Source organism: Meleagris gallopavo, chromosome 19, assembly GCF_905368555.1.
Source record: "Meleagris gallopavo chromosome 19, MGAL_WU_HG_1.1, whole genome shotgun sequence".
Taxonomy (NCBI): domain Eukaryota; kingdom Metazoa; phylum Chordata; class Aves; order Galliformes; family Phasianidae; genus Meleagris; species Meleagris gallopavo.
This window is the reverse complement of record NC_139422.1, coordinates 5,804,327-5,817,316: the sequence shown is the minus strand read 5'-3', so window position 1 is coordinate 5,817,316 and position 12,990 is coordinate 5,804,327. Positions and strand designations below refer to the sequence as shown.

The 12,990-nt window shown below is 44.6% G+C and overlaps 1 protein-coding gene across 3 annotated transcripts in view; it reads right to left on the bottom strand.

The window, feature by feature from the left end:
* ABL1 (ABL proto-oncogene 1, non-receptor tyrosine kinase) overlaps positions 1-12,990 on the bottom strand; it is a 65,959-nt gene that overhangs the window by 10,238 nt on the left and 42,731 nt on the right. For all 3 annotated transcript variants that reach the window (XM_010720901.4, XM_085239676.1, XM_085239677.1), the window contains 5 exons: positions 12,361-12,534; positions 11,348-11,643; positions 6,099-6,371; positions 2,278-2,362; positions 1,737-1,914 (listed from right to left, as the gene is read on the bottom strand). In XM_010720901.4, coding sequence (XP_010719203.2) covers positions 1,737-1,914; positions 2,278-2,362; positions 6,099-6,371; positions 11,348-11,643; positions 12,361-12,534 — 1,006 coding nt within the window. The remainder of the gene's footprint in view (positions 1-1,736; positions 1,915-2,277; positions 2,363-6,098; positions 6,372-11,347; positions 11,644-12,360; positions 12,535-12,990) is intronic.

The window sequence follows — 12,990 nt, the reverse complement described above, 5'->3', positions numbered from 1 at the left end:
GCACCCACAAAAGCAGCAACCCCAGCTGCCAGCCAGGAGGCAGAACGAAGCCTGCGTGGACAGCACTTTCTTCTTACTCTTTCAGCCCTAATCTTCAAACAAGAGTGGTTTTGCCCTTTTCAAACTACCCTGGCCTCTGCTATCAGTACTTATGTTTTCAGAAGACTGGATTATAAGCAGACTGAGCCTTTCCTCCATGTTTTTTCACCTTGGCAGGTGAGAGATGCACACGTTGCATTTGCCACCCTCCCGTCTCAAACATGCTGCCAGCACCCTCAGCAATGCACAGAAACGTAAAGCACAGAAATACATTTCTCCTAATACCAGGTTTCATTAAAAACACTTTTTCAGATTATGTTACACTGAACTAAAAATTGATTCTACCAGAAAAGGTGAGATGTTCTCTAGATACGAGGCAGACTCTGCTGTTTCTTTTGCTTATTCTGCTCAGTGGGAATAAATTAGGGGGGAAAAAAAGTACATCTTACTAGATGCCCATTATATTTTCACAATGTTTTTGAATATATCTTCTTATCAATCCCGACTACTACAATGTATGTCTAAATAAAAGCTCCTCTTCATAATCAAATTCCTCCCCCTTCCTGATTCATTAAATGAGGTCACAGCTCAGCATTTGAATCCACGGATGTGAATTATGACAACACTCTTAAAATAATTGGGTAGGTGGGTATGGGGGTGGCTGATAAGGAAAAATGCTACTATTTATTTTAGATAAATGGGTCATCAGAAATAAGATGAATTGAAATGAATGGGAGAGCAGACAAATGGGACTCATACAAAGCAGATTTTAAAGCTCACTTCCTACAGGCTGAAGGGATGGAATACTTTCAACAGAGCAATTCAAAGGGTGGAAATTTTAATTGCAGCATCACCGTTTGCTTCATTGACTGATAGAAGCATTTAAACAGCTCTTTCAGGCAGCAAAAGCAACGCATGCCTAAGGAACACCGAAAACTTTACACGCGATCTTCTTATTTGCCTCCATAAAAAACATGTGCTAATTCCACATTCTAGCTAATTGGTCAGGAAAGGTCACACTGTGGCACAGAGAACATCTTGTATTGAACTCAGCAGCTCTCATCTCTCACACAGGATGTGTCATTATATTGCTAGGAGGTCGCTCCTACAGACAAAGAATGCAAAGCTCCAGCTATAATTGCAGCACACTTAAAGGTCAGAGTCTTTGGGACTTCAAGACTGCAAAGACATTATTAAAGTCAAATAATTTGGACAAAGGTGGACAATAATCTCTACAGAAGAGGAAAAAAGTGAAATAAACAAGAATGGACACAGGGTGAGATGGCACTAAGAGGGTGGCTTTGCTGTGAGCACCTGCACACACCCAGCAGTGTCACCTGTCTGCAGCAACCTTTAATGGCTGTTGAAAACAACGAAGGAGAAGAGGCTTATGTGAGCCACTAAGAGCCTGTTACTTGAGGAAGCGTTTGTATCTAAGGCATTTGTTCAAACTGTAAAAGCACTGGTATGTCTTTAACCTACACCTGCTTCAAAAGAGGAAAAATAAAAATGGAGAAAAACAATCAGAAGACCCTCCTACAGACAGGTCAACATACTGCATCAGAATATAGCAGACAGGGTGTTAAGTACAGGACACGGGATGCAGCTGAAGGGAAGGCTGTGACAACCTTAAAATACATCAGGAGATGCAGATTCCGATTCAGATCAGATTCAGGAGCACTCGGTGCCATTCGTACCTGTGGATGAAGTTTTTCTTCTCCAGGTACTCCATGGCTGAAGAGATCTGGGTTGCCATGTACAGCAGCACCACCGCATTGACCTCCTGCCGGTTGCACTCACGCAGATAATCCAACAGATTCCCGTAAGTCATGAACTCCGTGATGATGTAGAAAGGAGGTTCCCGTGTGCACACCCCTACGGACCGAGATAAAGTTCACTATGAATATCCGAGAGCGTCAATGACCCTTCAAGTCTGTCATCTCAGGCAACGTACATCTCTAATGGCTGCAAACAGGGGGACTGCCCAGAGGATGAGTTTTGCTTGGAACTGGTTAATAGAGGATTTTAATTTCCTGCTTCAGGCTCTGGCAACTTAAAACGTTAGGGAGACGAGATCATTAAAAATCATGTATTACCGGTACAAATTGTGAATTTTGCCAGACAATAAGCGCCTGTATTTAAAGCCTTGGTATGGTAAGCAGCTTATCTCCTCCTTAACATCCATATCACTGCACAAGGGTTTAGTTCAAATCCCCCTGCTTGGTATTTATCACTTACCTAATAATTGCACCAAGTTCGGATGCTTGATCTCCTTCATTACTGCAGCTTCTTTCAAGAACTCTTCCACCTCCATGGTATCCTCCTGCAGAACAATAGCAAAGCTTTGGCAAGAACAGCGTGCACAGAGGAGGACACAAAAAGAACTGCAAAGTGACAGCATCAGCCCCAGTTCTTTCAAGGTAGTTTTTCCCTGTAGCCACATCACAGTGCCAGGGAGTGAGGAACATTTTTTGTTTTGTTGGGCCTTTTTTTTGTAGGATTTTTAAAAATACATTTTTATCATTCTTATTGTAAGGGAGCTTTTTTGGGCAAGAAAATCCATATCCCTTTTGTGAAGGGCCTCTCACAGGACCACTCAGGAGTTGAAAAGGAAAAAGCTCAGCGCGTTTGTTCCTAACAAGGAAAAAAAAAACACACAAAATCAACAGCACGGAAAGAAATGAAACGAGAACAAAAATCAAAAGGAAGGTTACAACCCAAGCTAAGGTCTGAGCAACTGCTGAGATGCAAGCCCCCAATTTCAGTGGGTCTGAGCAAGGAAACCCCACTGCAAAGAGAAGCACGGCCAACGGTTGGGGAATTGAGAGCCTGAGGTTTCACAGATTTCATCCCTGGCATTTAGAGCCTGACCCATGACGCAATGGGTCTGGGCAGACGTGTCACTGCCTATTTGTTGAGCACCATAAAGTTGCTTGGCACAACAGAAAGCTGAGGAAGATACGATCTTGCTCAGAAGATACATATTCTGAAGCAAATATACCCCCACGGCCCGAAGGTCATTTCAAAGTGGTGCAAAAATACAGATCCATTCCTAAAGCAATGTTTCTTTCTAAATCCATATTTTTTTTCATTGGTGGATTAATGTTGACAGCCTACATGGACGAAGTGTTTTAAGGAAGGATTGGAAAGGATTTACTGCTGCTGGTGAGAATGATAACAGTGGGCTGCTGCTGTAAGATCCAGCCAGCACTCTGCTCTGCAGTTAGCGATGAGAGCCTCTTTCAAACAGCTTCAATCCATCATTCACTATTCGTTGCCAATTAGCTTGATTGGCAGCTGTGTTTTTCTGAACACGCTCTGTCAAAACGAATCGCCCAAAGGTCCTGGGGAACAGAACTGTAAACCATTTTCTTTAGCAAAGGAAACAGGGTTAATAATCCAGGTTGCAAAACAACCCTAAACACGCACTTATCTTATGTATGCTATGCAGGCTGCACAAGGCTGTTCCTCTGCATTGCCGCTCTGTGGTTTTAAATCTATTGCCTCTCACTGACCAAATTAATAGGAAGGATGCATGCAGAGAATTACAGTAACAATGATTTCCCTGAAAATCTGATGGCAGAATTTTACCAGTTTCCATCTTCCGCTGCACAAAACCACAGAACAAATAAAACAGTCCCAGCAATACGGTATTTTCCCAGAAAAACAGGGCAGCACCTCAACCTGGACTTGCACAAAGCTCCCTAAGGGACAGCTCCATGCTGCCCCATCTGCTGGGGTAAAAAATAAACATTAAATAAAGCTGGGCAGCTCCCAACAGCTGAATCACTGAACAGCCCCCCCAGGGAACCGAGTTTGGGGCACAGGCACAGCAGGCTGCAGAACGAGACAGGGCACGATGCTCCAGCCCAGTCCCTGCAGCCCTCCTGCCCCTTTCCAACAGGATCAGGAGCAAAAAAGCAAACACAGAGCGCGCCATGTCATGGCCACAGACCCTCTGAAATCCTGCTGTGTTCGGTGCAGCTCGCCGGGTTTCCAGTGGAACACTGCAATGGGACCCACCTACACCCCAACACGTAGCCTAGCACTTGCCAGTTACACGAGGCTGAAAAAACAGCGTGTGCTGCATTTGTCTTCTCGTGTGATCCAGGCTCTGTGCTAGCTGTAACACGACAGAAAACAGAACAACAAATGGGTGCTGCTGAGCACTGCTCCACAACGTGAACTGTGTGGATCTTCGGTGCCTTCAACCCTCCCTTCCTTCCATCCTTCTTCTGAAGTAGACAGGGAAGGAACAAGGAGAACCATCTGAAGCTGTGAAAAACATTCTCTGGCAGAAAATGAAGCGAGTCACTTGAAGCTGCCAAGGGCTTGTTTTCCCATGTAGAACTGGAATATAAATGCCATTTTTAAGTATTTCCCAAAACTTTGAAGGGAGCTGCAACCCCACCTGTCAAGCACTAGACTGATGGATTTAAAGAAGGTGGAGTATAAATTCGCTTTTAAGGATGGTTTTTAGTGTGCATAATTGCAGACTGAAGTGTTTCTTAACTCTCTTTTTGGTTCCTCCTGCATTCCCCAGTGGCACACACTGTTCCATATTACATTACGAACCACTTTCAGTCATGTTTCATTAAATATTTATTTGATGTATTTGAAACAGTCATGGTCCGTACTGAAGTTTCTCCGACGCGCAGAGATTCGACGGCACGACGCATCATTTGCCTTTTTTGATGGGTTTTAGAGACGTGGTACAGGGATGCAACAATGACACTCCGGGACAGATGAGGGACAGGAGACATCAGGGATCCTCACGTCACAGCCAGAAAGCAGAAAGAAGATGCTGCTGCAAACTGAACGTTTCGAGGAGCAATTTGTCTCTCTCATTGATGGTGTGGACTCTTTGCTCACCCTGCTCACAGCCCGGTCCCACGGCACGGTGCTGCAGGCAGCCCCGCCGTCCCCGTGCGGTGGCCCTAACACTAGGTGTCACCCGCTGCCTGTGTAAGCTGCTGCTTCTGCTCTTGTCCGCTGGGGAGCCCGACCGGGAAGCTCCACCATACACCAAAGGCCAAAATGGAAATACTTTCTGCGGCCATAGCAACCCAGAAATACTGAGGTTGCTGCTGTTCAGACAGTAAGGAAGAAATATTTTCCCCAAATCCAGGCAGTTTTCTTCCCCTGACACTATACATCTATACAGCTCTCTCCACTTCAAAAGTTCCATTGCAAAAAAAAAACCAAAAAAAAAAAACCCCAAGAAGAAACAAACAAAATCCCTCTTCTGTTTGTTTCTGCAAGACCAAACCACATCTCCAGGCGAGGAGAGAAAACATGGTGTCAAGTTAGCATAAAACTCCTATTAAGCAATCAAATGCAATGTGTGTGGATGGTGCCAGAAGATCTCAAGACACATTTATAAACATAAATGAATTAAGCAATGACCTTCTGAACTCAGAGCATTATTTGCATTTCAAGAGGCAAGGAGACCAAGACTCAGAAATAAGGGAGCAGAGCCAGAAGCAGAACTGATTATCCAGTCCCTCATTAAGCCCTCTTACGAATTTTAATACACTTTAGCTTGGATGCACTTTTTCCTCCTCTTGTATCTTCTGATAATAAACAGCTATGAACAATTGCCTAAGACTACTGGGTACACAAGGAGCTTGGCTTTTGGGAAAGAAGCCACATGAGAGACAATCAAAGCATGAAGAGTTTCCCTGAAATACAGGCTTTGAATTTTATGCTGGCTGAGTCACAGTCCGCAACCTTCCTTAATACATCAGCTTGTGTTAGCACGTTCATCTATGATCAGCACATCTTTGCCACCTCCTGAATGCAAGGGATGCCACAGCAGTACTTCTCTAAGATTTCACCTGTCCTAAAGCAAAAACTGTGCTGTTAACATCCTCCTTTGCTTAGTTTACACAGAGAATCATAAACTCATCAAGTTATCTATCATTCTAGGTCAAAGTACAGAAAGGCACAGCCATCACCAACCCCAAACTGTCACGTGGGGCTGGAGGAAATCAGCCAGCTCGAACTCACTTCCTGCTGAAAAGGAGACAAACAGGACTGCTCAGAGATACAGGTCCTACCTTTAGGGTCTTCACAGCCACTGTGAGGCTGTACTTCTTCCAGACTCCTTCATACACCTCTCCATACTGCCCGCCGCCCAGCTTGTGCTTCATAGTGATGTCAGTTCTCTCTATCTCCCACTTGTCATAGTTTGGAGACACCCCGTAAATGGTGGGCTTGTTGCGCTTGGGCGCCGGGTAGTGCAAAGTGGTGATGAGCCCATCTGCTACCGTTGAATGATGATGGACCAACTCTGCCAAGGTGTTGAAGCGGCTCTCTGAAGAGACGTACAGCTAAGGGAGCAAGGAGAATAGAAAGCTCAGTCACGTCATCACACTGGAGCATTCACCTGCAGAAACTGTGTTGTGAAGTCACGACAGAGAAGCATCATCACTTCTACTTGAACTGCAACACCACGAGCTCTGCAGAAGCCTGGAGCTGAAAAAGATCAACATTTGCATGGGAAATGCACAGATTCTAAAGAAAATACACACGCTTTGCTGAAATAGCATGGAAGGAATGACTGCAAATAGCAATACACTGGCATGCTGTTGCTTGAAATGGTTTTCTTCTGAAGTCTGGTCAGCGAGGGTTGTGGGATGCTTCTGAACAGCAGGGATTCCCTACCTCTGCGTCTTGATCACATTATTATTATTTCAATTATGACATTTTACCTTCCTACTTTATGAAGTTTCAGTAACAAACTGGTAGCTTCCCTGCTATTGGCCTAAGTAAGCTAGCTGGCCTGCTGCATCCTTGTGATGGGCACAGATCAGTAACAGAAATAAAATTATTACTGAGTGGGAATCTGTCGAGACACATGGTAACCCATGTTTGTTACCTTTTAACATCCAAAGAGAAGCTCCATTTTGAGCCTAAAAGCTTATGGTAGGCAATGGACAAGTGATTCCCTGCTACAATTTAGTACTTCCAATTTCACACTCAAGATCAATCTTCTGCTACAGAAGGTGACAAAAGCCACAAACACAGTAAGAACAAAGTGGTGCTGGTAGCACTTGATGGAGAGGGAGAAGCCTTCTGACTCACTGGATACGCACTCAACAGTGCAGCCTGTGCATGTGCAGCATCCATCTGTCTCATTTTGCAAAGCAGGGAAGCTGACAGGGATGCCAATCATCCCCAAATCCCAGACCTGCGGCCAAGCACTACTTCCTCCACCCAGACAGAATGCTTGGATGGAAAAAGAAAACACATCTGTGAAGTTCCAGCAATAAGTGAACATGTCTAACAGAAAATGGAGATGCATTTGCAGAGGGGAAAAAAATTGTTTGCAGGGAAGGAAGAAAAAAGGTCAAACTTGAGAGTCTCTGAACTGGAGACTGGCAGATTCTGTATGGATGCTCCTTTGCAAGCATCTATTTACTATAAAAATGAGTATAAGAGGCACTGGAGAAGAACAAATGCTCTGAAGGTTACATGAGCACTACGAATAAAGAAAGAAAATGAAAAGGTGAGTGAAAACAGCAGCTGCATCACCTATGGTAGTCAGAGTAACAGAAAAGGCCCCTCAGCACCCTGCTTCCCCAACTCCCTACTTCAGTTCCTGAAAATTAGGCAAAAGCTTAAGGATGGATGGTGACAGAATTGGCAGCAGTTGCTAAGTTATATGTGTCATGGACATTATAAAAAGAACTGCAAAAGGTAAAATGCTCAGCTCAGACACACAGCATAACCCCAGAAAGACAAAATACAGGAGAGCACAACCCACAAATTGGTCAGTGACTTCTACAAGCTGTAGGGTGACTGCTGGCTTTCAAGCTTTGCCCTTTGCAACAGAGCAATGTCATCTATAAGTTTTCTGGAACATGAGCATTATCCAACAAAGGCAGCTATGCTGAAAAGCCAACCTTTCTGCTGCAGAGGAATCACAACCCCCATTACAATGGCAACAGCACCCAGGCTCCAGGGAGTGGGAGAAGATGCACAGTGGCCAACCTTCCTGTAAATCACTTGAACAAAACCATTACCAGCTTGAACGTGAACCATTAACTACTCTGATGATAACATATTGACTCTCATCTTGCTACATTTGCTGATGGCAAGGCTCCTATGGAAGCTCTGGAAAACAGAGGCACTCTCCTGTGGAGCGAGAGCTCAGTTCCTAAAAAAACTGAGTCATATTTTTTTGGTGAAGTAACTGGATCAAACCTCAACACCTGTCATGGCCAGGGGTGAAATCACCTTAAAAACAGATGTTCTGAGACCAGAAGGGTGCCAACTTAAGAGAGACTCTTAACTGCATGGCAAGAAGCAAACAGTTCTTCAGACCACCGATGTTTGCCAGCACAACCAGAATGTAAATCAACATCAATTTGGGAAGCACTTGCAGGGTGAGCAGTAGTACAAACTGATCCCGTGTTACACTGAGGACTAAAATGTGTAAAATGTTTACAAAAGTGAGGATAGATGTGTAAAATTGTGCTGAACTCTTGGATCACCTGGAATTATTAAGGAACCATGGAGAAGGAAGCTATCCTTTGTTTTATGATGCCTGCATCTCACAATCTCAGAATCTCACAGAAATGAGAAACATTTCTATTTTTGTGACAGATTATATGATCCTATGAGAAGGAAGTTAAATAGATGGCCAAAGATTTCACAGCAAACCTGTTACAGGTTGGAGAACAGAACTCAGGATCACCACGCCCAGGCCATGGAACAGCACTTCATGCCTTCACACACACAAATTCAAATGAAAAAAACCAAAACCACCCACCCACCACAGGTGCTCATTTTGGAGGCAGTTTTTCTCCCCCCTCTCAGTGTCTAGCTCATAGCACTGACACCTGAAGTCAATTTATCCACAGCTCCTCCCATCAGACCGTGTTCCTTCTGACTGGAGGTAGGGGTGCTGATCCACGTGAACCACATCCTTAACCCAAGGGGATTCTCACTCTGCCATCAACCAACAACCTGAAAAGCCTACACCAAAAAACTGATTGAGATTCACGGTAAAGGAGCTAACCTGCATCCAGTTAAGCCACTGGAAGCTCCAAGAAAGCAAGACACGTCCTGTGCCCCTAACACTGAGGGCAGCAGGATTTCACAAACTGGCTGGGCAATGCTGTTTGCTCAGCTTGGTTACTCAATAGAAGGCTTTTAATACCAACTCAGGAAAACCAAGTGCTCTGCTCCACGGAAGTGGTTTACCAAATGACTAGCTGCATCATGCCAGCCAAATCAAAAAGGTCATTTTGAGTGTCTTCTTAAAAAAAAAAAAAAAAAAAAAAAAAAACCACATTAAGAGGTGGTCCGGAAGAATATGTCCCATTAAAATGGGAAATAAAAAAAAAAGGAACTGATGCTGAATCTCAGTGCATTCAGCACGAACAATGCTAAAGCTAAGAAGTACACATCTCCTATCTTTCCCTGTTCCTTCTTCTTACAGCAAAGAGACAGCACAGGGCTCTGTGATGCATGCACACCCCATGGCAGGCAGCAGTTGTTACGCACATTTCTGTAAAAGCTCTTTGCTCTCACAGTTGCAGGACACAATCCACCAAAGCCATTCACCCTTCCCGCAGCACTTGCTGACACTAAACTCCTCAGACAGGCTGACTAACGATACAGCAGGCTGTGGCAGCCCCAGGTGCCCAGGGAGCTGGAGGTAGCAGCTTTCCTTCTGCAGAGCCACGCAGTGCTGCAACACGGGTAATGGAGCATGACAGCAGCAGCTCTGAGATCCAGCAGCCTCCATTTCACGAGGGGAAAGCAGAGATATTGGCTGTCTGTATTCCTCACCCCTAAACTCTGGCAGGTGAAAGGAAGAGCGAGGTGCTCCCAGCCCAGTGCAGGCTGGAGGTGGGCCACAGAGACAGCACGCTGCTGCCCACTTTGTTAACACAAATGGAAACAAATGAGACTTAACATGCCAGGCTGCTAATTGCAGCATGGCACAATGTAACTCCCTTCCCTCGGCACACGGCCACCTCCTCCCAAAGCCCAGCACTCGCTCACTGCTGCTTCTCTATTTTGCATTTCCAACCACCACCGACTGCAGGTCTGTTTTAGTGCATTGTGCTGACCTGCACATTTTATCAAAAAACACCAATTCAAGCAACTTTGTGGGAAATGAACAGTTGACCTGGCCAATACAGAGCTGAACAAATTATTGCTTTGGGGGGATCAAAACAGCTCTGCTGGGATGAAAGCCTTCATACGCCAAAACCTCCTGCAGTTAAAATGAAGAACGTGCTATGGCATGAGGGACACGTGCTTATTTACACCGACTGAGGGAGGCCGGGGTTCAGAATGTTCACATGTGCACGCTGCTCATCTGCCAGCATCAGTGTGAGTCAAAGGGAAGTCAGCTACAGGGACAGCAGGAGGAAGGATATTGCAGGTCACCATGCACACCCCGAGTGTGCAGTATGTCAGCAACTCACAGTGCCGATTCTGACCACAGAGTGTCTACAAAAGAGGAAAAAGGAAGAACCAAAGCACTGTAACTTGGATATATATCACTTTCGATAACTCTCAACTACCAGATGCTGGCAAGAAGAGCCTCAGCAGCCATGCTCCAGATCTATGCTGCAACTTCTGCAGAGGATCTGAAGAGATACCCCTCACAACAGATTCATTAAAAACAAGAATTTCTGAAATGTTTCCATGAAATTCCAGCCAAAATGTTTCCATGAAATTCCAACAAAAATCTGTGGAAAACCTCATTCTTATGTTAACATTTCTCTGCAGCATCCACGAAACGCAGCACTGCTGGAGCACATAAAGATAGAAAAGAAAGATGACACTGGAAAAGGGGTCCATACAAATTAGAAGGTGCCTACCCATTTTCAGTGGTCACATGGAAATACTGTGGAGAAATTAAAATAGTTTAAAATAAGGCTGAATAGTTCTAAAGGTATTCTGCTCCTAAACTTACAGGGCTATTAACAACAGGCACAGACTTCTCTGATTTGGCACTCCTAGAGGTTCTTTTGAACATATGTAATGAAAATCCATTGCTAGATAACATCTTATTGATGATATCTACTGCATTCAGCTCTGATGTAGCTCTAGGATGGCAGTTTGCTACTGAGCTGTGCTATATCTCAGCAGCTGGCTAAAGGAATAAGTGTGTTTCATCACAGCCTGGTCAGAAGCTCACAGTTCATTATAACTACAGATGCTGAACACTGTGATCAGGGCTCAGAATTGCACGTTTCAATTATTACTCCTTGACCTTGACCAGTCAGTACACAAAGCACTCCAGCAAGGTTTTCTTTGGCAGCACGGACAGCCCGCAGCCTACCTTCCCATCGGACGCAGTGTTTATTCTGTAGTGGTACACCCTTCCTTCGTAGCGCAGTGAAATTGATCTCTGTCCTGGACTGCTCTCACTCTCTCGCACGAGAAAGCTGCCATTGATGCCACTGCTCAGGAGGTACTCAGCAGCATTACGTGACACTGGTCCATGGTACCAGGAATGTTTCTCCAAACTGTTCACTGGGGTGATGTAGTTGCTGGGTACCCAGCCTTGTCCATTCTTCGTTTGAGCCTCACACCATTCACCATTATGGTTGTAGCCCAGGACACGAAGCTTTTCACCTAAGCACAACCAGAGAACATATTTAGACACAGCAAATCCAGGAGTAGAGTAAAAAAGATGGATTATTTCTGGCTTATAGATCATTAGAATGGGTATCTGACTGAGCAGGGACAATGTGAGTCTCTTTAAGCTTAAGTGGACCACAGAAGCCAAATAAAATGATATGCGTGCTCCAAGGGTCTGTGAAATTTTCATGCAGTTCTGCAGCAGTTCTGATGCTGTCTGAGCTTAAAAAAAGATTCCAACAAATTTTATTTGAGCTGAATTGGCTTGATGGGGCTAGACCAGGAGCGGATAAATGGCAAAAATCTATTCTGATTAGCAAGTAAGCAGACTTGAAGTGCACATAAGGAATGAGAGGATCAAATAAGAAAACACTGCATCTGCACAGTCATTTTTCATAGGAGGACTGCATTCTAGAGAACAACAAAAATGACAAAGACCTGCATCTGAAGTCAGCCTAGTTCAATTTCTCAGCTCAAATTCCTTTTCTTAGTGGAGACCTCCTACTGACACAGTCTTGTCCAATGCAAAAACCTCAAATAGTTTTAACCTTTTAAAAGGTTATGACTTCAAGAAATATTTGTATTTGTTTAAGAAGAATTCCCACAGTAAAAAAAATTCCATAGTGTTTAGCATATAACTCAGTTGTTCCACTGTGGCTTTTCTTTCTGTGCTTCTCTGATTCCTGATACCATCCTGCACATTTCTCTTACCTTTAGTTATGCTGAGAGTGTTGTCCCCACTCGCCACAAAATCATACAGTGCAACAAAGAGGTGAGGGTCATTTTCACTGGGACAGGACAGGAGGTTCTCCTTGGAGTTCCAGCGAGCAGCTTCACTCAACCCCTGGGGCTCAAAATCTGACACGACTGGCCTCTGGAGGGCTTCTGCAGGAAGAAAGGAGAGAAGAGCAGGTTCATTTTTGCTGATAAAAGCCATCTGCTTAGCCCACGTGCTAGGATTTTTCTAGTTTTCTCAACATCTGCATTCCTCACGTATGGACCATTCCTTACAGCAGACCTCCTGCCACATGCACACAATGCTGTGGCTGCAGAGTCCCTTCCCAACACATGAGCTGCCTGCCCTGGCCATGGAGCAGAAGGAAACCCTCTGCCTGCAGGCAGTGCTGCTCACGTCAGCTGCTGGCTCTCCGTAAATCCTTCAGTCTTGCCTAAGTGCTGCAACGGTTAGACTTGAAAGAAGCAAAGACCTCTAGAAAGTAAATCCCTTAATTACCCTATAAATGAAATCACCGGAACTTGAAACGCTGAAAGTCAGGCAGGATGAGATTTATAAGATGTGGTGTATACAGAGTTAGATATATATTTTTGTAGTCTATCCTA